At 47.8% G+C, this 25,769-nt stretch overlaps 1 protein-coding gene across 8 annotated transcripts in view; it reads right to left on the minus strand.

The window, feature by feature from the left end:
* Window positions 1-6,341: 6,341 nt before the first annotated feature.
* JADE1 (jade family PHD finger 1) overlaps window positions 6,342-25,769 on the minus strand; it is a 61,389-nt gene continuing 41,961 nt past the window's right edge. For all 8 annotated transcript variants that reach the window (XM_058666855.1, XM_058666856.1, XM_058666851.1 and 5 more), the window contains exons 6-11: window positions 25,499-25,710; window positions 23,983-24,150; window positions 22,010-22,126; window positions 17,787-18,308; window positions 12,715-12,832; window positions 6,342-9,317 (exon numbers count right to left, since the gene is read on the minus strand). In XM_058666855.1, coding sequence (XP_058522838.1) covers window positions 8,404-9,317; window positions 12,715-12,832; window positions 17,787-18,308; window positions 22,010-22,126; window positions 23,983-24,150; window positions 25,499-25,710 — 2,051 coding nt within the window. In that variant the 3' untranslated portion in view covers window positions 6,342-8,403. The remainder of the gene's footprint in view (window positions 9,318-12,714; window positions 12,833-17,786; window positions 18,309-22,009; window positions 22,127-23,982; window positions 24,151-25,498; window positions 25,711-25,769) is intronic.

Genomic DNA, 25,769 nt, shown 5'->3' on the forward strand with positions numbered 1-25,769 from the left:
TTTTTAAAAATTGGCTTTATGATTAGTGCTCTTAGTATTTATATAAAAAGAAAAACATGTATTTGGTAATGAAAATGGATCCTAACAGTGATTTTTTTACAAGACTTCACAGAGAATTCACTTTCAGAAAGTATTTTAGAATGTAAGCCAATGAGATCGACCTAAGACACAGCTTTAAATGTGATCTAATGTATTTCTTCTTAAATACACAATCTTAAGGGGCAGTGCTTGATTTCTAGTAACAAATCACTTTTGATTTTTCTGCACAGATGTTGAAGTTCAGTGGGGAGGGATAACTCACCTCCCCTGGAGGTGCCCAGTCACCTTCTCAGCGGCTCTGACCATCAGAAGTCTTCCTCATCGGACTCGAGTATGTCTCCCCACCTGTGCCACAGAGTCAATCAAAGCCATCTGGCATGTGGCAGCCCTCCAGCCTTTTGAAAATAATTATCATGTTCTCTCTGCACTTAAACGTGTCCATTTCCTCAGAGTATTCATCTTTTAGTCTGTGCTAACCAGCCAGACTCCAAACAGTTCAATTTGCATCTCGTCTTCTTTGTGCAGAACCTACTTCACGCAGGTGTGCTTGGGAATATGTCGCTCTTAAGGCCAAAACAAAGCATTGTGTTTTGGGTGTAAAGTATTCATTTTCCTGTTCTGAATCATGGCTGAGAGGCCTGGGGAGAGAGTGAATGGCAGGGTCCTAAGTGTGTGGGGTTTTGAGGAGCAGTCTCTGTGTATCTCCAGGAGATGGATAGGACCTCAAACTAGGCACACTCTCCTCTTTCCCCACCCCACAAATATTCTGCCATCCTCATAGGAAAGCATGCTTTCAGAGTCACAGTAGTTATTGATTCACAGCAATGCACATAATAGTATTGCTCACTAGTGTTCAGAGTGAGGGAAAAATAATTATTGTTCACATGTACATTAATACATCTTAAAATCATATTGACTTTTTTTTTAAAGTTCAATCACATTGTTCAGCAGATAATTGAGCAGCATATTGTCAACTAAAATCCTAAGTCTTTTAAGAGGTTCGTTGCTAAGCCAAATCCTTGCCTCAGAAGCAAGACTAGTCATTTAGCCCTATTAAATTTAATCACATTAATAACCTGCTGAGGTCATTTCGGCTTTTACTTCTACCATCTAGTTGGCTGTCTCTTAGCATAAGGATCGTGTCAGTTTTGTTTTAGTGCTGTATTTCTTGCACCCCAGGCAATTTTTGCTTTTTAGTGAATACCCTGTACACGTTTGATAAACATGCTGGCCTTGTTCTCATGCAAATCATCAAAAAGATCGGGAACACAACAGATCTGAGTTGGTCCATTTAGAGCATCACCAACCACCCATGCCCAAAGTTAATCAGCACCAGATACGGTCACTCGGCCAGTTGCTAATATCGCCAGCCGTACTGCTGCTTCTACCTTGTTAGGCAGACCTAGCACCCCTCCTCACACACACTCATTTCTACCACACTGCTCACATTTCCCCAGTCTAGCCTAGTAATCCTGTTCAAGAAGAAAAGCACTAGCCTCTTTAGTAAGACTATGCATCTTAGTTGTCATTGCATGTTTCTTTTCTGTTTATTAGGATCATTTAATTCTTTGAAAGGGCATCAAGGAAACTTTCACTCGGTATTCCCTTTCATTAAAAGAAACTTTTTTTGGGGGGGGTGTCAAAGAATGAAAACCATCACAAATTCAAAATCATGCATAAAGAAAACTATTCACACATCTTTGAAGATTAGAACTCTAACATTAGCTACTCCTTTTTTAAAAAAAAAACCTACAGGATTAAGCAGAATGAGAGTTACAATCATATTTATGTAAACAACAAAAGAATTCATTGAAGACGATTCCCCTGGAGCTGGGCTCAGTATGCTGATCTGTGAGCATCTGTCAGATACTATCATTTTGCATTTATTGTCTCAACCCCACAACCCTGTTAGGTAGGCTTTATTCCCTTCTCAAAGGTAGAAAGTGTAGTAAAAGCTGGCAAGTGACTCAGCTTGGTTGTGAACCAGATGCGTTCATCAGAATTCTTTCTTTTGGAGGCTGGTATAATAGCTCAATTTGTTACTCCTCCACCTAAAAGCACCAGCATCCCATATGGCTGTCAGTTCCTGTCCAGGCTGCTCCACTGCCCTTCCAGCTCTCTGCTTGTGCCCTGGGAAAGCAGTAGAGGACGGCCCAAAGCCTCTCCCCAGATGGCCACAGCAGCTAGGGCCGGGGCAGGCCAAAACCAGAAGCACAGAACTCTTTCTGGATCTCTAACATATGTGGACCATCTTCTACTGCTTTCCTAAGCACATCAGCAGGGAGCTGTTTAGGAAGTGGAGCAGCCAGGCCCTGGCGCCAGTGCTTTGATGGGATGCTGACATCATCAACATTGGTTTAATCCACTGCTCCATAATACCAATCCCTAGCATCTTCAAACCCAGTGGAATTTCACTTTTCCAACTAGGGAAAAAATATGGCCATAACCTAATTGTAACTCAAATAACTTTGGGTTCTAGATGTCTCCTTTAATGAGTAATGATAATCTCACCAGTTTTAAGCTATAAGAAAAATCATAATGTATGTTAAATTTGGTTCAGTAATTGTAAAGTGGTTAATATTGTGAATAGTTGAAGCAAAGACATCATAAGCATTTGATATTTAAAAATCTAATAATTTAATAGCAAAGCTGTCTACTAATTAAAAGCCCAGTCATAGATAAGCAAAGTAGTGAGACTATTAGGACAGACTAGTAACACTAACAATGCCAGTACATGGTGGGTTTTTTTTTTTTTTTTTTTTTTTGCTTTTGTCGTCTTTGCTACTTTATTTAGCTTTGCTGATTTATTTGTAAAAATCACCATATTAGGGCCCAGCGGCGTAGCCTAGCAGCTAAAGCCTTCACCTTGAACGTCCCGGGATCCCATATGGGTGCCGGTTCTAATCCCGGCAGCTCCACTTCCCTTCCAGCTCCCTGCTTGTGGCCTGGGAAAGCAGTCAAGGACGGCCCAAAGCCTTGGGACCCTGCATCCACGTGGGAGACCCGGAAGAGGTTCCAGGTTCCCAGCTTCAGATCGGCACGTACCGGCCATTGCAGTCACTTGGGGAGTGAAACATCGGATGGAAGATCTTCCTGTCTCTCCTCCTCTCTGTATATCTGACTTTGTAACAAAAGTAAATAAATCTTTTTAAAAAATCGCCATAAGAATTTTATATTTCAAAAATTCTAGAGGGTTCAAGTGCTGCAACTTAAAATGAAGTCCTAACTTCATATTCATTGAGAAATTGAAGTTTTTTTTAAATCCTTTTAACTTTTCAAGCCATGTCAGGTGTAGTTATTTGAATTCTTGATATCAATTTATTTTCTTGGATCACAAATGCATATATTTTACCTCTAAAAATGCTTGTACTACATACATGTAAAAAAAAACTGTTCTCCCTAGAATGCAAGTCTGAAAGACCTTATCCATCAGGATGCCTCACAGTGTTTGGCCAATACTTATCATGAAACAGCTGTGCATCGACTTCAGAATCCTCTCATTGTAGCTCCATTTTCCCATGAACATTTTGTAGCCCCTTGTACACATTTTAAGGCGAGACGATTAACTTCATAGGGATTCATTGACCTAGTTATTTAGAGCCCTCAGTATACTCAAAAACACACAAATTACTGTATGTGAATTATTTTTATATTCTGGCGTAATAGTCTAGCAGGTCTGATTCTAGACTAGTTTAAATTGTGTGCAACATCTCCACCGCCTACTAAGTTTAAGCAAATTCTTTAATTTCTGGGTGCCTCCATTTCATGTAAAATAGACAAGTGCTTGCTACTTAATAAGCCCTTCGTAATTAATCTGAAAAACATTAAGTTCCCCCAAAGGCTAGTGAGAATGACAAAATTGGTATCGATCCATGCTGGCCACGTGTGAGCTAATTGGAGCGAGGGATTACTTCAGCAAGACTTGAATCCAGGAAACCAGGGAGGAGGATACTGTTACAGTAACCAAGGGAGAAATAAAGAGGTCTGAACTAGGTGGTGGGTGGTACTAGGACTAAAGAAGCCAGCAAGATTGAGGTGATGTTATTGATCCCCCTTTGGCTGTGGGAGCTGAAGATGAGAGGACTCCAAGAACTGTGTTCCAGAATCTACCTGTATCCATGCAAGAGGAGCTGCCCGTCCTGCGGCTTCTTAGACATTCCCAATGAGCAGCGCAGCAGAGAGCAGATGTACTTGGATCCTCTTTTTCCAACAACCAGGCCACGAAGCTCCTCGCCATTAGCTGCTGCCAGCACACATCTTCAAGTGCAGCTCTAAGCAGTAAAGGGAACCCATACCAGGACTGGAGATTTCAACCTTGAAGTTAATTGCAAAATCTGTTGCAGATGGCTAATGTTTCAAAGGTAGAAACTGTTTTCCAAGCGATTTGGGTGAAAACACAAACCATGAGTCCCTGGTGCCCCATTTTCCATCACAGATTGCAGAAGTGCCAATGATAAGGCCCTCCCTTTGGCTCCTGGGAACTTAATTTCCCTAGAGAACCATTGTGGTTATTGAACTTGAAGGCCTTGTAGGAAGAATCACAGTTATCTCTCTCTGGGGCCTTACTCAAAGAAAGCAACATGGAAGCAAGCAGCCACCAAGGAGAAACAAGGCGAAGTAAACAAGTCCTTAGCAAAATGAATGAACAATTCACGTTTTTAAGAACACACTAGCCAGATTTTTATAGAAATTATAAATTAAGCTGGAGCCGTAACACTGTCTACCCTGTTGCTCCTCGTCGCATAATCAGCATGAGAAAGCAATCTCAGGAAAGGTGTGTCTTACCAGATGCCAGCTCTGACAGGCAGTGGTTGTATACAAGACTGCTCAAGGCAGGAGCAACTAGAAATTTCTGCCGAAGCCGATTGCACTGATCTTGGGCAGGTTGTCTCTGTGGAAGGCAATCTCTCCTTTGTCCTGTGTTCCAGAGCTCTGTGATCAAAGCAAGCAGTGAATGAAACCTCTCTAAATCCACTTATAAATGCAACGTTCCTCATCCGTTCACGTGGAGTGTCCAGTAGCTAATCAGCTCATGCATGCCCTGGAGAAGCAGCCACTCCAGGGACTTGCCATCACTGTCATAACTACACTGACACACCAAGTCATGACAGGAAAACGAGGCTAAAAAAGGTTACGTGATGTGGCCAAAGTCACGTGGCTGGTAACCTGGTTCAGCCATCCAACCAAGGACTCTAACCCTTAATTAACTCTGTTGCTGCAGCACTGTTTTCTGATCCAGATTTTTCCACAATTATTTCAAAAAGTTAATGGAAACATGAAATCAAATACTTAAGTGTATTGTGGTGCAAGAATTGATTTAGTAATCCCTAGGTTTCTCATATCTGCATTTTCTATAAGCCTGTTAAAGTACGGAGATGGGGAAGATTAAGCTCAAGCCATTATCATTACGGTCTCTTCTCGAAGTCCGAAAGCATCTAGTAAATCCGGCTCTTCCACGGTTCTCATCTGTTCCCTGCTGTTCGCATTTCTGATCTACACTGCAGGACAACACACAGGCACCAGTTCAGAACTGCTCAATCATTTTACACTCTTAACTATTTCACCAAAAGTGGGGTTTCAAGACACATAAAAATGTATTGCAAAATGTACAGCATTTATTCACATACAGACAAAAAGGCACAAATTCTACTAAATAGTTCAACAAAAAAATACAGCTGTCCTCAACTAGTTTTATAAATACTTTCAAAAAGGGGGGTAGAAATAAATACAGGATTGGGCCATGTAATATAAAATAGTCATCTCTACATATACTTTGTTAATTTCTGATTTTTAACTCTTCATGCACCTTGTATTTCAACTGTAGCTGAATGGACACCAAGCTAGGCACATAGTGAAAAATCCTCTGTACAAGGTTACAAATGTCATGACAGGTTTGTCCATTTCAAAATGAAGATCCATACACAACACATAAAACCCTAACAAATGACATTCCAGGCAACTTTACAAAAGTTTAACTAGCCTACATTTTGACATAATACATTTGATCATAATCAAAGATATTTCTTGGTCAGGATGCACAAGGAAAGATAAAGCTTAACACAAGAAAAAAAAAAAGGCAAATGGTTCCATCCTAATAGAATGTGAGTGGGTAGGCTGGCTGGCTGCTCATGGCCACCTCAGAGTTCCCAGCATGACATGAAACTAACTTACAAAGCTATCATTATACTGCCAGAGAAACTGTACTCTATACCATTTGCATTTCGAAGCAGGAATAAAAAAGTGGACCTTTTATTTTTTGTATGTTTTATTTTTGTGTGGGGTTTTATTTTTTGTATTTGTTGTTTTGTTTTTGGTTCAGCATTACTGGAACACTTGAAAGCTTTTCAACCTAAATGTGGGGAAGAACAGGTAAGGCATTACTTTTGCACAAAACTAGCATTCCTAATAGTGCAAATGAATCTGGAACCTCTGAAAACGGTGAGAGGCCATACACTTACTAGATTAATTTAGACTTTCTTTCTATGGCTTGACAAATCATTTCTATAAATTCTATTCTCACCCAGAGCTGTTGCTGCAATCGCAAGATAACTGTAGAGTCCAACCTTCTCCTTTAACCAGCAAAAGGTTTTTGCTCTTTTGCAAGAAAGAAAAAACAAAACCTCATTTTTTAAATTATGCTACAAGTGAATGTACAACTTGGATTCCTAAGAATCTCCTTATATTTGTAGCAACAAACGGATCTGGACAGCAGTCGTTTAAACTGAGCCCCATCGCTCAAAAAGTCAATCTAAAAACCTGGGTCATTCTTTTCCCCTCCCCTGAATTAGCTACTAAAATGTACTCCAAAAGTTAAGACTTGGTTTGAGAATGTCATACATACAACAAGGATGCATCAGACCTAGTGTCTGATCATCTGGTCAAACTTGCATAGCAAGATGGAATTCAAGAAGCCTATTGTGTTGTCAACAATCATCTGGAAGACTTGAAAGTTAACTACAGAACTCAAAGCATTGAACTCATCGGGTACTAGAATGTCCCTGCCACATGGAAAGAGATGTATAAATGATATTCAGATGTAGGAATCTGAATGTTGATATTAACAAACTAAGGGGCAATTTAGGGGAAGTCGGGCTAATTCCAAATGCCCATAATGTTATTTCAACTTTCCTTAAGTTTGATTCACAACTACATTGAATTCCAAAACAAAATTAACAGGACCTTAACGCTAACCACTGTCTTAATACATACGCACTACAGTGAGTGCAAAACAACATTGTACTCAAATTTAATGCTAAATTTATTATTGCTGATAACTTTATTGCCATTTGCAATTAGAAAGTCCAAGTTATGAGTTACAGTGCATAATTCTGACTCCAGAAAACTACTCAAGGGTACACTTCAATCTCATTCCCGTGACCTTGGTGAATGGTAAGAGCTTTTCACAACTTATTGCCTTTCCATTGTTTTTTGAAATATAACCTATTTCATTTTTTCCTTCTCTTGTTTTCCTATTTCCTAAGGAACCTATTCAGGTTGGAAACCCAGATAGCCGGACATACGCACTAGTGACGGGCTCTGGGGAGTGAGTCACCAGGGTTTGGATGTTCATCACTTAAACTGGAATAGCCATTGTCCTGTTGGCAGCTAGATGGCCAGGGACCAACAATGGCCAGGGAACTACCAAGCTGGCCCACGAGCCAGGAATTAGAGAGGAAGAAGATCATCAGAAAACTAGTCAAAATTGGACCTTAACTGCCCTGTCTCAGGGATAGAACTTTCCTCACAGCTTCACTCTCCCACATGTACACCCCACTCAGGGTGTACCCTACACCCCCAAGCTACAGCAGCTGTACCCTGTTCCTTCAGCAATTCCAAGCATGACCACCTTTCGGACTTTGTCTTCCTTGGTTTTATGTGCGAATTGCGCAGGGTGAGTGAAGCGTAGGAGCTGCTGCCTACATGCTACCGTGCAACAAGAACAGCCTTGTGGGCCAAGATGATGTCACCATCTACCACAGTCCTAGGCAAGAAGCCTACCAGGCTACGGACAGTCCGCGGGAGTGTCACCATCCAACTCCGCAGACTCAGTTATCAAGAGTTTGTGCTTTGGGAAGAAAGCAGAGAGCAAAGAAACTTCAGGAAGCTTCCTGAAGCCTTGCTCCCTTGAGCATTACTCAATTCATCCTTGCTGTAGTGTTGAGTCCAGGGTCTAGTCTCAGCAGTGTCTTAGGGTTACAATCTCCTCTTCTGTTTCCTCAACAAGTTGCAAATAACACAAACGTCTCAACAACAATGATTTAGAAATGACTCTGGGAAAAAAAAAAAAGATTCAATCTGAATTGCAAGTGAATGTGTGTGTAGCTCAGGAATCCCAGCTTTTCCCTTATCCCCCTTGAGCACCCATCAGGAGGCCAGGATGCTTCTCCGGATAATGTCTGTCCTCCTGCCGATGGTGCTGCCGGAGTGGATACACTTCTTTTCTGAAGCCTCGCTCTCAGAGTCACTCATCTCCACATCAGGGACATACCCGTCATTCTCGTTGTCGGATTTTAATTTGCTTTTGGCCCTTTCCTTGGCTGGAACTCGACTGAGGCCCAGATAGGGGTAGTCTGAGTGCTGGTGGCAGGCCCCATCGCGGGCCTCTCCCTGCTGCTGCCGCTCCCCCTTCTTTGGAATCCGGAATCCTCCCCAGTTCTTCACCGGGCTGGCAGGTGTTGTAGGCACTTTGACTGCAGTCTGATTATAGTGTACTTTGAGGAGGGAGCCATTGCACTTGGGCGCCACCTCCTTCCTGGCACCAGGTGCAGACTGACCCGCACCGGAGGAAATGGCAGCTCTTGTGTTGTCCAGATGCCTCTGGGACACGTCTGTGGACCTGAGAGGCTTGTGACTCTGTTTAAAAGATTTGTCCTTTAAGTCTCCTTTAATGAGATCACAATGGAAACGATTGTCTCTCCTCTTCCCATGGTCTGGCGTCACGACCCCATTTTTCTGTTGTGCTGCTGATAGGAGACGCGCTTCTGCAAAGCTCTTTTCAAAACTCAAAAAGCTCTCAGGGACCCCACCTCCCTCCCGCCTCCCACAGGGCTCTGGCTGCTTCGCGGCAGCTTTGCCTTCACTCCCCGGGCTGTTCGGCAGCACCTCCCGCTTCGGGGCCTTCTTCAGCGGGTGAACCAAGGAAGTCCCCATTTGTTTCCTAAAGAACGCAGAATGCCACTTCAAGTCTTCAATCTTAGGAGCATCGGGCCCCACAGAAGGACTGTTGAACAAAAGCATGCTTTCCAGTGAGGAGGAGGAACAGGAAGAAGAAGGCACACCTAGGAACATTTAAAAAAAGAATGAAACATCACAACACAAGCAAAGGCAAAGGAGTTCAAATCTAGACCATCTGAGTTGCTCAAATGACACGCACTTGCCACGTGGCAGCTCAATCAGCAATCACCCAGCCTAAAAGCTCATCTTTTATCCTGTCTCAAAATAGGCTGACCAACCTTGAAAATTTTGTATTTAATCTGTATACTCAATGGGCTACAATTTCTTTTTCCTAAAATAGCTGAAGTTCACATAATTTTTCATGAAACTATCAAGGAATACATTTTTCTTCCCCTCAAGCAACCGATCTTCAAAGGGGAATCCCCGCAGAAGGCACCAGGTAACAGGTGGCTGCCTCTTCTCCCTCTCCCTGACCACAGAACAGCACCTGCTCCCGGGCCCTAGTGACCGTGTTGGGATCCCTCCTCCCCAGTTTAACTGGGGACTGGGGGTCAGGGACATGGGCCTCTGCATTTAGCTTCTTATTCCACTGTCTACACCCTACTGAGCTTATTTTGAGGATAAATGAGTAGAAATATGTAAAATGAATACTTGTCAATATGATGTACTCCCCAAATGTTCAATATTACAAGCAAAATCCAGAGTCATCAAGAGAGCTCAACTAGGTAATTCTCTGCCTGCAAACACTGGCATCCCCTATGGGTGCCAGTTTGAGTCTCAGCTGCCTCACTTCCCATCCAGCTCCCTGCTTGTGGCCTGGGAAAGCAGTGGAGAATGCTCCAAAGCCTTGGCTCCAATCAGTTCAGTTCCAGTGGCTGCAGCCATTTGGGGAGTGAACCAGCAGATGGAAGATCTTTCTGCCTCTTCTTTCTATAAATCTGCCTTTCCAATTAAAATGAAACAGCTCTTAAAAACAAAACAAAAAACAAAAAAACCAGCAGATCCATGTGTGGGATTTGTCTGAATTGTTATCCAGCTATCACAGGATAGCCTCGCTAAAAGGTCACACTTGTTGCAATGTTACTAATCCACATCTCGGAGACATCACTTCGATGTCTCCCTTGTTTCCCATGCCAGCCACGACCCACCGAAATCACCTCACGGCTCATGAACGAGTTGGGAGCCCAAGCAGAAACACACAGGGTGCACTGTTAGCACACCAGAGTGCAATCAAGCACCCAAGCCTCCAGAGCACCCACAAAGTGCAGTCCTCATGCCTCCCGTCCCTAGTACAGTACGCAACAACAAGCACACAAAGGAGCGGTTCCCAGCACACGGGATGGGAGCTAGAGACCCAAGGCAGAACTGCCACTATCATGAAGCAGGCATCTTTTAGCATCTGCTGGTTTCCAAATGCCTGCTTTCCCTGGAATCAATCATGAGAGCCTAGATTCAACCACACATAAATGCTGATCTTTACCAAAAGTACCACAGAACACGGGCAAAGAGCGGCTCACATTCTCTGAACTCCAATTCCAGCTCCTGGACTTGAGAGCTCTGAGGAGTCCGTGGATGCCTCTACTGCACTTGGAACGACACCACGGACGTCAAGCCTTGGACCGGAATGCCGACACACAGCCATCGGCTCCTGCGCTTGGACTCGTGACCTTATGAGACTGGAGGTGGACTTTAGGCATGAATGAGAACCCAACTGAAAGGGAGTCTGGAGAACAAAAGCCATTCTAAAGGGTTTTCCCTGCCTCGCCTGCAGCACCCCGTGGAAAGGCTGAAAGTCACCTTCAACTGGTCATCTGCAGTACGGTTCTTATGAACCCCTTATGAAGGGAATATTTTTCTTTCCTCTGAATGTAGCTGTACATTACAGCTCTAACACAAACCACTTCCTAACCCTGTTAACAATCTTATTCATTCACTCAAGTGAAAACCTTGGCCCTGAAACAGGAAGAGTGACCTGCAATATCCAGGAAATGGACTCATGAAATCTGATAGCAATGCCTTTTGCAGCTTATTTTTACAGGCAGTCGCTCATTACATAACAAGTCACGGAAAGCCCTCTTGGCATCTGCTGGCTGCAGGCCCAGTGGTCCACACCAGAACAATCTCCCTTACGGGTAAGTTACAGGAGGATACAAAGGCTTGCAAACAAACAAAACCCTACTTGTATTCAAGCAGGGATAATGAAGAGATGGAAGTTTATAGAATCGCTATCAACCTGCTTGCTCTTCCCTGTGACACTCAGAAAAATTTACTATAACTAAACCCCAAGCTTCCAGCTACATACATGTGCAAACTACTAATGGCAAGTAAACACTGAAGCTGATAAAGAAGTGAAATCTCATTCAAACTATGGAATACTAGTCTTCAAAGCCCTCTAGATCTTTTCCTGTTGTTCAGTGGACACAGATACGTGGTCAGTTACAGATGAACTAGGATTTGGATTTCAACCTAAAAGTTTTAACAAAATCCTTGTTCTTTAATGTCTTGTAATAACACAGAGACCAGGACAAAAGGCCACAAACAGAAATAAAAGTGGCAGGCCAGCCAGCTGTGAGTCTGCATTACGTAACCCCAAGCACGCAGCTACTGTCCCTGAAGGGCGGCCAAGGCAGGAGAGCCAGCCCTCGGCTCCCATGCAGCAAAGAACTTAGGCCCCAAGACTCCGTGATTCCACCTGATCCACACCCAGCAGCTCTCCTGGGGACCCCGGGGCCACCTCTGGGGCGGAGGGTATCATTCTGTGCAGTGATTCAGGCATCATGAATCTAAACCCCACGTGTCTGAGAGATTAAAGGGACCCAAGGGAGGCTCCACAATTTGCCCATCTTTGCACTTGATCTTTGGGAAACCGCTGTGTTCTCCAGATAAGTATCCTGGCTATCTTTTCTATTGCTTTTGTTTTGGGTTTGGGTTTTTTGTTCTGTGTTGTTTAGCTTTGCCCTTAGCCCAGAGCCTGTAAAATAATTACTTGGTGTTCAATCTCAGAAATGCTCAAAAGTTCTACCTACACCAAAAAATAGTCCTCTGTGAACATAACCTAAGTAATGAACCTATGTGACAATCTTAGCTACAGGTTACCAAAGTATACCCAAAGGCAGGATACACGATAAATCTGTTTAGATATCACCATGATGTATTGATCCAGTGCTTCACAAAATGTCAGTTTCGTTTGACTCTTGTAACAGTTGCAGGAGGCGGCTGGCGATATTCCCATTTATAGAAGGAAATAAGACAAAATGGACTTGCTTTTCTTTGGTCAATATTGGAAGATAGGATTCCACCAAGTTTTTAGGCCAAACTCATAGCCCCTTATACCAGGATGCCCCCAAAGCCTAAATTCTTCTTTCAATGTAAAAGTCTATGCTTCTTAGATTCTTGTACAGGATAGAGGGTTTTTTGGTTAAGTTTTTTTTTTCCCCCCTAACAATGTCAAGGTTTACAAACCCCTGCCCTATATTTTGACCTACAAGGCTTAATGCATACCTGAAACTCTTTCTTGCTCCAAGAGCTTAGTGTAAAGATTGAAAATCTGTTCCTGGACTTTGCACACAGATCGTTTAATCTTTTCCCTGCGGGTCACCATATAAGTGAGGTTCCGAACCTAGAATACAGAGAATAAAGATTCTAAGTAAGTAATACGTTATAACAGTACTTCAGTGCTCTTACTTTCTTTACCTGCAAGAAACTGGTCCTACTAGGGCCTCGGCAGACATTTGAAATGAAAATGTACTTTAAGCATTTTATCCACACCTTTCATCTCTCGGGTAGGTAACAAGGATTCCACATCAAACCCACAGGGTGGGCAGCAGCAACAGAGCAGAGTAGAACGAGAAGGAAGCCCTATAGAGCCTGGGAAAATACTGCCCCTCCACCACACCCAGCCCAGCCAAGGCAGCGAAGACCAGCGGTGTCCAGGCCAAGATCACCGTCTCTTGCCAGAGGATTCCGCGTGCTAGCACACTACCTCCTGCCCATGAGCTCTACTAACACTGGCTTTGTTCTGCCACGTTTGACCACACAAAGCACAGACCAAGCATCTGAGGGATCCCTGCTGGGGCCCACTGGAAGGCAGAGGTCAGAGGAATCCCAGCAAACTGAACACTCAGTGCCGTGCTGGGAGCTGCCACTCCAAAGAGTCCGAGTATCAAGGGCAGCTCCCTGGCGTTGCCCGGGCGGCTGAGCGCTCACTCCAGCTCCCTGCCAACAGCTCCACTTTGCTTCTGCTGTGCCTTCTGTGATCACTTGCCCATGTGCGCTACCCAACAGTCATCAACACTTGCATTCTGTCCATCAAAGCCGCCTGTCATCACTCAATGCAGAAACAGAATTTAAACAGTCATTTAAACCACATTAAAATCCTTTGGCCCTAAAACCTACCGATAAACCTGACAAGATGGCCGAGGCCTGAAAACGCTGACACAAAAGACGTACCTCAACCATGTGTCAGGGAGACGAGGAGAGCACCTGGATCATCCCAGCAGCAGCGCCGCCCCCACTATCAGCAGCACACACTCGCCTAAAACCCTCTGCAGCCTCCAGAGCAATCCCTCCGCATGCTACCAACCCTCACAGGAACCAAGTTCTGAGCTCACCGGCCTCTCAACAGCGAGGGCACCAGGAAGCCTCAAACACAACACAAGCTCTGGCTTCCCTCCAGATACCTGTCTACAGCCTTCAGGCCCCACAGCCCAACAGCACCCCTCCTATTAAGGCAGACCGTCTCCAAGAGGACACGGAGCACAGAGAGCACCTCACTGCGTTTGCTTTCACCCGTGTACCTCCTGGCCTGAAGTAGGAAACTGCCCCAACAGCCTGACCCTCCCAACGCCCTGGCAGCATCCTCCTGGTTTATTTCTTACACCAAATCCTTGCATTACTAACTTCTATTGTTAAAAGATTGTATACTTTTTTAATTAAAGAATTGAGAAAAAAAATCACCTTCCCCATCTCAGTAACTGCCATGCCGGTGTTCCTGGGCCAGGCTGGGGTGCTTTATTCTCTGGCAGCCATACCAAGCCAGGAAGTTGGGAGAAGCCCTCATGGAAACCCTAACAGTACAGCTGTGGAGGCAGCGGGCAGATTTGTCGTTCTGGTAATGCAGGTCACAGATTTGTACCTTTTGGAGAACACACACCAAAGTCTTAATGTCAACTGGAAACTGCTACATGCCAGGAGTAGAGGGGGCTATCCTGCGATTCCAGATGCCTAGCAGACACACACACACTGGACAACCTCACCCACTGGAGGTTGTCTATGAACATGGACACAGAGATCCCAGGAAACCTGAACTTCATGTCTGATCCTAGCCAGGGTGGCATGAACCACTTCCCCCAGGAAGAGCTTCACTATGGCTGGTAGGGGGGAAAAATTCATTCACTGTGATGAGAATACCTAACTATAAACCTAGAGATCCAAGGCTACAATTCTCATTAGCACAAATTCGGCAGCCCTTGACAAGTCCCATGCTGGCTGCCCACCCATCAGAGCAGGGAGCATCTAACCCTGACCTCCTGTTCACACAAAGCCAGCATTTACCCCTGTCTGGAACTGGGCTGCAGCCAAGCTCCTGAAACCCTGCAAGCACACCCGACCGGTCCCTTCCTGGACACTGATCCAACTTCCTCTCACACTTCACATTCTCCCAACTGCCAGGGACAGGAGGTTGCCCAACCCAAGAAAGCACAGCTCACAGGGCACTCTCACAGCACGGGAACACACATTCACACGTGCCCCTCCACAGTGACTGCCAAATGGAATGCTGGTGCCAAGAATCTGCATTCCCACTAGGGTTTCCAGAGAGTGTGCCTACTGGACACGGCCTCCACCCCAAGAAGCACTTCCCGAAGGAATCCCAGAATAGCTTCAATGCATTTTCTTGGATCCCACACACCACTTGGCAGTGCTAAACCCTAACGTGGCTTTTGTTCAGGGGACAACTAAGCTGCCAGTGGTTTGTCAGAGGTAACCATCCCATCGAGCGAGGAGCGCTAGGACTGTACCCCAGGACTTGGCCCCATGCCACAGTCTCTTTCTCAACCAATACTCATTTACCGCATCTTTCAGAAATGACATGATTCAAGGGAAAGGAATCCGTGCAGAGGCACCTGGGGGCCAGGAGGCGGCCGCCCACCACAGCAGTCGCCACTCTTCTTCTGGCTGTGGGTTCCCAGCTCTCCTGAAATCCCGCTCCCGACCTTCTGCTCCAGGGCTGTGCCCAGGTGTGCAATGCTCCACGGCGTCCTTCTGCAGCCAGGACCAGCCACCACCATCACGCAGAGCCGCCTGCCTTCCCAAGGAAGGCCCTCCTTGGGCTGCGTGGGCATGACCGCATGCCTGGATCCGGCCACCCCAGTTAGCTGGACTGGGGCTGTCTACCATGCACGGATATCGTGTGACTTAGGCAGAACTCATCTGAATGGAGGAAAGTTAGCAGACTTTTTGTGATTTCACCTGATTGTTACCTCTGCCCCTTTGCGCACTTGGCCTGACCACTCTTACTGTGGAACTCTCTGGGTCACAGCTTAGATTTTCATTTCTGTTTTAAAGCCTCAACCCTCACAAACGGACACTAAATTCACTGACACCTCACGTTGCTTAACAGAATAAAATCCAAGTAATGCCAGACACACACACACATATACAAATTCTGACTTATTTCCTGTTTCTCATACAGCATTGGCATTGTCCTGCTTAAAAAGCAATAGCAATGACTCAAAAAAAAAAATGTTTAGAATTTAATTCGAAGTGCACATTAATCTGAGTAACTGAGATACAGAAAAGAGTTAGTACACCACAAGCATTTTCTACATTTTTATTTGTGGTGATTGTGAGACAAACACAGTCCAAACAGTCAATGTCTCGTCCTCCCCTCCCAAGGACTATCTGACTTCGCAGCTCATGCAGCCCAATTACAGCAGTCGTCAGGGTGGGGTGGTGGCTTTTCACCCGAGTTCCAGTTCATCCTTTTGAGTCCCTTTCTTCTCACTTAACAAGAACAGCACACACACTCCCACCCTCTATTTCCCCCTTCCCAACACAACGCAGTTGAGATGCAAGGTCATCTTTACACTCACCACCAGGGGGCCTAGGTGGGCACCCTGCCTCAAGTCCCACTCTGGTCCCTGCTCCCCAATCTGGAAATCCTAACCTGTCTAGGGAGGGTGTCCCAATAAACTGGCTCTAGGTCATGTCCTGAAAGGATCTCTGGGAAATACTTTTGTTGCCTTAGCATCCCTCCCAGGGCCCTTCAGGACTTCTCTAGTAGAACCTATCGATGCCTACACTCTCATGCCAAACTCTGAGTCGCATTCTCCTTGACAGGTGAATCACTCCCCACTGCCAAATGCACGGTGCTTTTGGGGGAGTGCGCTCACCATTTCAGGCCGTTTGGGTGCCTTTCAGTACAGGCTGCTTCGGGCCAGAAAAGCTGAGTCCCATCCCCTTCACACTAATGAATTTCATCAGTAGCCAGCAATCCGGGGAGTTGATGCAGAAGGCACACAAACACTCATCTCCAATTAGCAAGCCTCAGACAGGAAGGAGCTGCCTAGGGGGAGCAGGCAGTCCCGGGGGCTAGACAGACCCCTCCTAATTATTCCTATAGTGGGAAGGGAGGTCCAGCCCCGGACTCCAACGGGACTGGAGGGTTGGGGAGCACAAAGCAGCAACAGCTTAAAGACGTGCCCGAGGCTGAGGCTCCAGGCAGCCAGCAGCCACAGCCCGCCACACAGCTGTGCAATCAAGCAGCCAACAGCCACCACACTCAGCCACATAGTCATGGGACAAGCACTGCATGTGTCTGTAGTATGCCGAGTAGCACGTCTGATGCTCTGTGCACCAGGAGTCACACACACGGAAGGAGGACACACGTGCACACACACACACTATGCGTGTGTGTTTATATATGTATAGACACAACACAGCCTCAGTAATAGCACCTCGCTGCCACGAGTATTGTCCGCGACAGAATTGCACGTGTGTGTAGCTTCATGCACACACACCAGCACCCACAGCCTGCTCTGCTCCGTGACAGTACTGGGAATGCCCCTGTAAGTTAGCCCAGAGGTGAAGGCGCACCAGGGCCAGGCAGTGCTTAGCTCTTCAGAATGAGCCCTTCACCAGCACCTGGGGTTTCCCTGGGTTAAACTGAGATGATCCTGGCTCTGCCTGTGCCCCCAGCCATGCAATACATTCTGGTTTTCTAAATCTGCCTGGAAACAACGCCAAGTCAACCCCTTTGGCCACTTTGTTGGGGCTCAGTTCCTTCTAGCTCTAGAACAAAGGGAAGAGGGGGACTTAAAAAAAAAGACACACCCCACTTGAACTTGCATAACAGTAAAGATTAATGGGAAAGTGTTTAAAAATATCACAAAGAAGCTGCCCCTTTTGTGGCAGTTCTGCACGTGTGTGCGTACAATAGGTGTAACCAACACAACCTCATGCTGCGGTGTGTACAAGGGTCAGAGCACTGGCTATTGGCTCTTGCTCTGGGCAGGCCTTCGCCTCTTTGCATCTTCTTCTCTAAGTCACTATAAGGTGTCAGTGTCAATCATTACCCTCTCCAGGTCCTGCCGCAGGTGCGTGAACAGCTGCAGCCTCCTAAACAAGACATCCTGCTCCCGCTTGGCTAGATTGTCCTCTTCGTCTTTCTTTGGGGTGATCAGGGGCTTGTTGAAGTTCACTTTCCTCTTCAGCTTCCAGTACTGGTACAGGAAATCCACTACTTCCTCGGGCAGCCGCAGGGCCCTGGCCACATCCAGCAGGTTGACGAAGGTGTAGAACTCGTCTTCCAGCTGCTGCAGCTTCTGCTTACGGACGCTCACCCGGTGGGCCTCCTCCCGGTTCTGCTCCAGGCTGGCAAAGGGTTCCAGAGCCTCACGGGGGGAACACTCTGGGGCCCCATTCTCCTGTGGGGCCCCCTCCCCCAGGCTCTGCTCGCCTTTTCGGTGGGAGCTATGCTTCGGGCAGTAGGACTTGAACTTGACTTCATCGTTCTCAGCCAAGATGGTCTTCATCTCCAGGCCCCGATCAAAAGCACAGGTCACATGGAAGGCCGTGCGGCAGTTTTTCACAGAGCACTGGAAAGAACCCACAGAAGAGAAACATCAGAGACAGCAGCAATGGCAAGATCCCCTGAGGCGACACGTGGCCCTCCAGACACTCAGGCACGCAACAGAGCCGAACTTCTGGCACGAGCCAGCACAAGATTTCCACAAATTAACCCTGCGGGCCAAACTGTTTCAATGGGGGTAAGAGCTGACATTGAAGAGGACTCTCAGACTAAAGGTTTCCCAAGCCAAAGCAAGACATAACTTTCTTAGCAAAGTGATGGCATCGGAACCCTCTTCAGAGCAGACCCACCGACACAAAGGTGTGTGTGCGAGAATATGGATGCTGCTCAGAAGAACAGAAGTTCCTTACGCACTGGACAGGCGACAGCACTTCAAAAATGCCACACAAGGTGAAGTTAAAACTGGACTGTTTTTTCGTGTAAAAATGTTTGAAATCCATGTATGATTTGTTCACAATATGCATTCTGCATGGACATTTTGAGATCCCTGGGATGCAAAGACTTCAAAAGTGTTTTTGCAGCACCAATAACATGGTAACAGGTTAAGCTATTGCCTGTAGTGCCAGAATCCCTTAGTGCCCTGGTTCATATCCCAGCTGCTCCACCTGGGATCCAGTTGCCTGGGAAAGCAGCAGAGGATGGCTCAAGGCTGGCCTCTGTACATTTGGGGAAGACCTGGGTGAAACTCTTGGCTTGGCATGGCCCAACCCTGGCCATTGTGGTCATTTGGTGAATGAACTCTGATATAAATAAAATGAACCTTTAAAAAAAATTCTAGATTCAACTTTTGAGAAAAAGAATGTTTTGCATGAAAATAAACCTATCTTCCAACATCTGCCACCTTTCAAAGTATATGGCTCTTACAGGGTTCAGTTTAAGTGGCTTGAAGCAGCATCCGCCCAAAGAATGACCCCACACCTGAGTTGCCAAGGGGGCACGGCTCCTCAACGTGGCGCCAGCGGGCAGGGCCACAGCACAGGCAGGGCCATGAACACTGGGATTCCAGGGGGGGCAGCAGGAATGCAAGAGTCTGTGGGGCACAGTGAAGGTGGGAGGGTGAGGGAGGGCGTCAAACCAAAGGTCAAGCATCATCCTGCTCTCCCTACCCAGGCAGGCCTACACTTCCTGCACACAGCAGGCCTCTGGCCTAGTGGGAGCGAAGTGATTAACTCCTGCCCATCTGATCTTACTGAGCAAATCCCTGGCAGGAGGTGCATGGTGGTGACTGAAGCCAGTACCTTAGAGGCAAGGCTGTACTGTGTGAGGCCAAGTGATCCCCGGGGCGCACCAGGGCCGCTGAGAGGAAAGCACAGGAAAGGAGCGGGGCAGAAGCCAGTGGCTGCGGGCCAACTCCAAAGCTTAATTAAACTCATTCACCACACTCTGAATCACACCTCCCTGGAAGGCAGAGGCCGGAGCCAGGGCCTTTGCTCCTCATCATTTTCAGCATTTAAGAGGCGACTAGCTGCCAGCCAAGATTTCTTCCAACACTAAAGTCTCCTTCACTCACAAGTTCCCAACGCCCCCCCTCAAAAAAAACACCAAATCACCTTGCAGCTCCCTTCACCTTCCCCCATCACAGACACCTAAAGTGCACGAACTAACATAAATCTGTAAGTTCATCCATAAATAATCTCAATTCCAAGAAATGTGTGAAGTCAGCTCTGGTGGCAGAACACACACGTAACACACCTGGCCACCACCCCTTGAAGGCGGGGCACCCCTCCCTGCAACACGCAGCCCAGTGGCGGGGAGAACAGTGGGAGAAGACGGCAGGGCCACGAAGTGGGCCTGGCTAGAACCATGCCCGAGCCAAGCGCTCTGACCTTAAAGAGCAATGAGCTGCTGCAGAGCATTTAGACAGGCCCCTGTAAGGATGCCAAATGGCCTTCCTCTGGGTTTTCCGATTCAGGTTGACTCAGCAAACAGATGTTACAGAAACATAAACCAGAGCCCTTGCAGCTGCAGACATTTCTGAGTGGAATTCTAATATTAATAAGACCAATTCATTCTGTAAAGATATGAAAAATCTGCAGCCTGCCTCGGCCTCTTCTCCCACAAGTGAATGTGCTGGGAAAAAAAGAGGTCCATGGCAACAGAAGAGCCATTCTTAGTGGCTCCTCAAGAAGGAAGCCACACCTGCAGCTGACCACCATGGGCACCAGTCGAGGGTCGGGGCGGGCACCTTCAGGGGAGGTGCTCCAAGCTGGTGCTCAAGGGCATCGGGAAGGAGGGAGACAATGGCTGCCATTTCCCTAGACCTCCCTCAGCTGGTTCCCTGCAAAGGCACAGCCCCACGCATGTGCATGCTGTTCCGATGCCTTCTGCAATTTCTCCTCCATTTCCCTTCTCCAGCCTGACTCTCAGGCCAGTGGTTTGGTCATGTTTGACTTTTACAAGATTCTGTGTACATACCAGGAAGAAAACAAATTTTCCCTATTTGCAAATCCCCACAATTTGTCTCATGCCCCACCCTCTCGATGTTTTAGTCTGGAATTGAACACTGGAAGAAGTGATCATCAAAATTATTTAAGAAGTAGAGCTGTGTGACCTGTAAAACAGTGAAAATCTTTTTAAACCATCAGCCAGCGGTTTAGATACCTTACAGAGCAAAATATATCAGCCAAAACACAATGATTCTCCCAATGAGATCACTGCTCTAAAATCCATGACTGGCAGTGACACCACACTGGGAGAATGAGTGAGTATGAGAGTTGAGTGTGTGCAGCTGATGTGTTCTCTGCAGTGGGAAATGGGTGAGTGTGAGTGGAGCTGGCGTGTTCCCTGCTGCTCTAGAATCAAGCACCCACAGCCTGGGCTGCCACAGGGCAGAGGGAGAGCCTGGTTCACCCTCAAGGGCCAGGGTCCACACGCTCTCAAACTCCAAACGTCTACCTATTAATGACCTGGGGAACAGGCAGCACATGGCCTACAGTCTCCCCTTCATTCTCCCTGCCTCATGCCTTCTAGAAGGTTCTGTATTGGGAAATACCAGTGCAGGACATCCTTTTCACAAGCAGGTGCACACATATCCTCTCTCTCTCTCTCTCTCTCTCTCTCTCTCTCTCTCTCTCTCTCTCTCTCTCTCTCTCCACCGCTCACCACTACCACTCCCTGCCCTAAAGAATCAAAGCCAGCCCAAGTGCAGACCAGGTCCTGGCCTGAACACAGAGCACCTGCGACAGCACCTTGCAGACACCGCCTCCCAGAAGCTGCCCGCTCCACGACCCAGAAGCTCTGTTCTTCCAGATGTCAGAGAACCTGTGGATCCAGGTGATTATAAACAGGAGTGCACACCCCTCAGCGGCCAGCGCTCTTGGGAGACAGCCCTGGGGGGGACGCAGGGTCAGCAGCTAGCCACCGACTGAGAGGGGAGCCAGCTCTCAAGATGCCAATGAGCGACTTCCAAGGACCCTGGCTCTTCCCAGGACGTGTCTCCTTGTGGAAAGAAGTTGTGCTGCCAGAATTGGGGAAGAAAGAGAAGACCCAGAGACCAACTGTGTCACAGCCTGAGTAGGCCATGAATTACCTGGTGACGTTAAGGGTCTGGTTCTGCCCACAATGGACAGTCAGTGAAAAGCTTTCACATTGGGCTGGAGTCCTCCCTCAGGAACTCTGGACAGGCTGCAGGCACCCGGCCTTGCCCCCTCTCCACACGCTGCCTCGTCCCACTCCCTACAATGTGGGAAAGCACGTCCAGGTAATTACCTGTATGGAAGCCCCAAACTTGTCGTTGCAGAGGCTGCACACCAGCGCCCACCGACTGCTGGGGATGTGAGACACCTTCGTAATGGGCTCCATCTTCTCAGGGCTGCCAATGCTCACCTGGCGGGTCAAACACAAGGCAGCGCAGCCATCAGTGGATGCAGCGTGAACAGAACACCATCTTCCCATTCAGCCCCGCTCACTGAACATGACTCCTGCTAACTCCAAACCCCAGGTCCGAGACCCACTCCTGGGGCTGACGTCACAGTGTGGCATCTCATCCAGGCACTGGTTCATGTCCTGGCTGCTCCACTTTCAACCCAGCTCCCTGGCTGGTAGTGGTCTGGGAAAAGCAGCGTAAGATGGCCCAAGTGTTTGGGTCCCTGCTACCCACATGGAAAACACAGATGAAGCTGTTGGCTCTTGGTTTCAAAGTCTGGCCATTGTGGAGTCACTTTGGGAGTGAGCCATCCAACAGAAATTCTGACTCATGAATTTCCTGCCTCCCTCCTTCCATGCAATGGCAAGGAACACTCCCCTTTCCTAGAGCAAGAGAACCCCTCCTTTAAAAGCATCAGGGAGTGGGTATCTGCGTGGCTGCTGGGATGCTGCATAGGACCCTCTATCCCACACTGGACAGTCTGGGTTGCAGCAGCTGCCCCATTTCAATCCAGCTTCCTGCTAATACACAACCCGGAGAGCAAGAGACCATGGCTCAAGTGCTTGCGTGCCAGACTCCAGATTGAGTTCCAGCTCTGGGCTTTGGTCCAACCCAGCCCCATTCCTGCATGCATTTCGGGAGTGAACCAGATGATGAAAGAAGTTTGCCGCTCTTCTTTTCTCTGCCTTTAAAATATGTAAATAGGAAGTTTTCTAATTCGGCTACAATTTATTTTAAGAAAACAACTTTTAAAGATTTTCTGAGTTATCAGGCAGCTCCTGGAACTAGCTGTGGCCAGTGGGAGAGCCCAGAGATCAGGCCCCATCTGCCATAGGCATCCCCATTTGTACAAATGCTAAAATGACTCAGTGCTCATGTGTCACCGGGCCCAATGGCCCCTGATGGCCCCTGAAGTACAGGACTCTTGTGTCTCAGGACAGTGCAGTCCAAGTGTCCCTGCAACGCACTATGGATCTGTGGAGACTCAACACACCATCTTAAATTTAGTTCAATAGGTTTTCAGCCATGGAGTAAATATTAGCTATTTTTAATCCTCTCTCTCTCAAATAAAATAGAACCACATTATTCACAGTGGAAGTATACCAAGATAAAGAAGGCACCATCCTTCCATTCACCCTGCTCACTGAACATGACTCATCCAAACCCCAAACCCCAGGGTCTGAGGCTCCCGTGCCCGGCATCGGGGAGCCTCACTCCAAATCCTGCCCACAGAATTCCCTCCAAGAGGAAAAACTGCACCAAAATCACACCCCAAAATGCTGAAATCTGAATCACAAATGATACTCTCACAGTATGCCATGCAAATTAAATTAGTCAAGGTCTGGGACTTGAAATAAATTACATCAGGTTGAAGCTGAGCAAGGATTTAAATGAAAATCACAAAAGGGTGACTTAGAGTGGCACCTGATTTTACCCAGGGTGGGGCCACCAGCAGGCCAAGCACAAGGATTCCCAGCCTCTCCTGGGAGAGTGGCACAGGCACCACCCCGAGCCAACATCTTCAGCTGCCCCAGGTCTGCTCCTGGGTGTGGCTTCCCACAGGGGGATGGCGGGGCTGTGATGAAGAGGTGGAGAGGAATTGTGGGTACCACCGGGCCTGATCTCCACCTCCCACATCTACCTGTGTACCACAGCTTGGAAAGGTGGCCAGTCTGAGGGACAGTGAACACAGTGGTCCTTTCCCCCTTGGCCACAAAACATGATGTCCCCAACATCTGAATGACTCCCAGCCCACCCAATCCCAGGCCAAAGAGGTAGGCTCTTCGGATGAGCTGCCAAGCAGGACTACACTCACCTCAGGGATCCACAGGGCACAGCTGACGTGGACCCACTTGGTTCCACTGCGGGTGGGCTTCATAGCCCCGCCCTTCTTAGGACACAGTAAGCACTTGGGCTGAACCCCCAGGGCACACGTCCGGCACAGCCAGCTGCCCTCCGGCACCTTGAGGATCCCGTAGCAGGCCTGTGATACCACGGCACAGCGGCATGGGGGGGAGGGGCAAAAACAGAGAGGATTGATTCTCCAATTACATCCCATAATGACTGTGCCACTACACACTTGCCAGGACCCCACCCACACCCACACATCCCAAGGTGGCTGCACTCCGAAGACACTCAGCAGCCAGCAGAGCCCTTCCCAGTGCAGAGCCGAGTGGCAAATCCTTCTGGTGCTAAGAGGGCGCAAGCCGGGAGCTCTCCTCCCCAGGTCTGCTCCCCTGCCCACCAGGAGGGAAGGCCAGATCGGCCCAAGATCCAAGGCTGCTGGGGGAAGACAGTGCTGGAAGGAGGACGGGGACAAGGAAGGACGTGCGGTCCCAGGGCTGGGCAACCTGTCTCATACAGTCCACCTCTCTCCCCCAGGGAGCCCGGTGGACACCAGAAAACGGAGACACTCAAGACAACACAGGAATCCGGTCTGTTTTGCACGAGACAGCAAAATTACCACAAAAAGGAATAAATACAGAAATCAAGGATTCTGCAACTGAGGTAATTAAGACAGTTGAGGAGGTGGGGAGAAAAGGTGCAAGTGTCCAAGAAGCAGAGAAACAAAACTGCAGCAGCACCGGGAACTCACTAAGAGAGGCCCTGAGAAACCAAACTAGAGCAAACTTTATCCTCAAGTGAACCGGAAGTCAGGAAGCCGCGAGTCCCAGCAGCACAGCTCCAACCCTCCAGACAGAAAAAACAAGCAGCCAAGCCATCTGAAGGCCGGGAGGCGAGGTGGAAACCACAGGGATGAGCGCCGGGCAGGCGCAGCACACTCGCCCAGAGCCCAGGAGCGCGGGCGGCGCCGTGAATAAGCCACTGTCAACACCAGCCAAGTGGAAAAAAACAGGTTTTAATGGAGCGTGACGACACCAGGAAGGTTTGGGGGCCTGCAGGTCTGAAACTGGCCTTCTGGACAGTCGCATCCATCTGCAGACGTCGTTTCTACACGGGAAATGCAGGTCTAAGACCATTCGGGAGTCCCTGCACAAGTGTCTTACTGCCAAGCCACGAAGGATTTCTCCAAAGGCGCACAAAACGCCACGTGAAGGACAGACTACACAGAAGGAAAGGACAGATGTGAGGAGGGGCGGCCAGAGCTCCAGACGTGAGGGCCCCGGGCTGCCAACCCTCCCACTGACCCCGACGTCCGTTAGCTCCTTCATAGAATGGAGGGTTCGACCAGTTCTCACAGTGTTTTCTAATGGTCACAGGATTCACAGTTTAGGACAGGGAGAATGAACCCCACCACCGGGTGGAGGGTTCCAGGCTTCGGGTGGCTGCCCCCTCCCATGGGCGGCTAGAGTCCACGGCCAGGCCCGTACCTGGTGCACGCAGATGTTGCACTTGTCACAGAACACCATCTCGTTGCCGTCCTCACCATCAGGAGACTGGCAGACGTCACAGACGACATCCTCGTCGTACTCGATCCCCAGGCCTTCCTCGGTCTCTATGGCATGATTCATATTGTCATAACACTGCTGTTCAAACTCCTCCAGGACCCTCTCCATGGTGTACTCATCTAGTTCAGGCATTCCTGCACAACCGGGGGAAAGAAAAACAAGACCCGTTTTCATTAATTGTAGTAATACGCTA

The sequence above is a fragment of the Ochotona princeps genome, chromosome 7, assembly GCF_030435755.1.
Source record: "Ochotona princeps isolate mOchPri1 chromosome 7, mOchPri1.hap1, whole genome shotgun sequence".
Lineage (NCBI taxonomy): Eukaryota > Metazoa > Chordata > Mammalia > Lagomorpha > Ochotonidae > Ochotona > Ochotona princeps.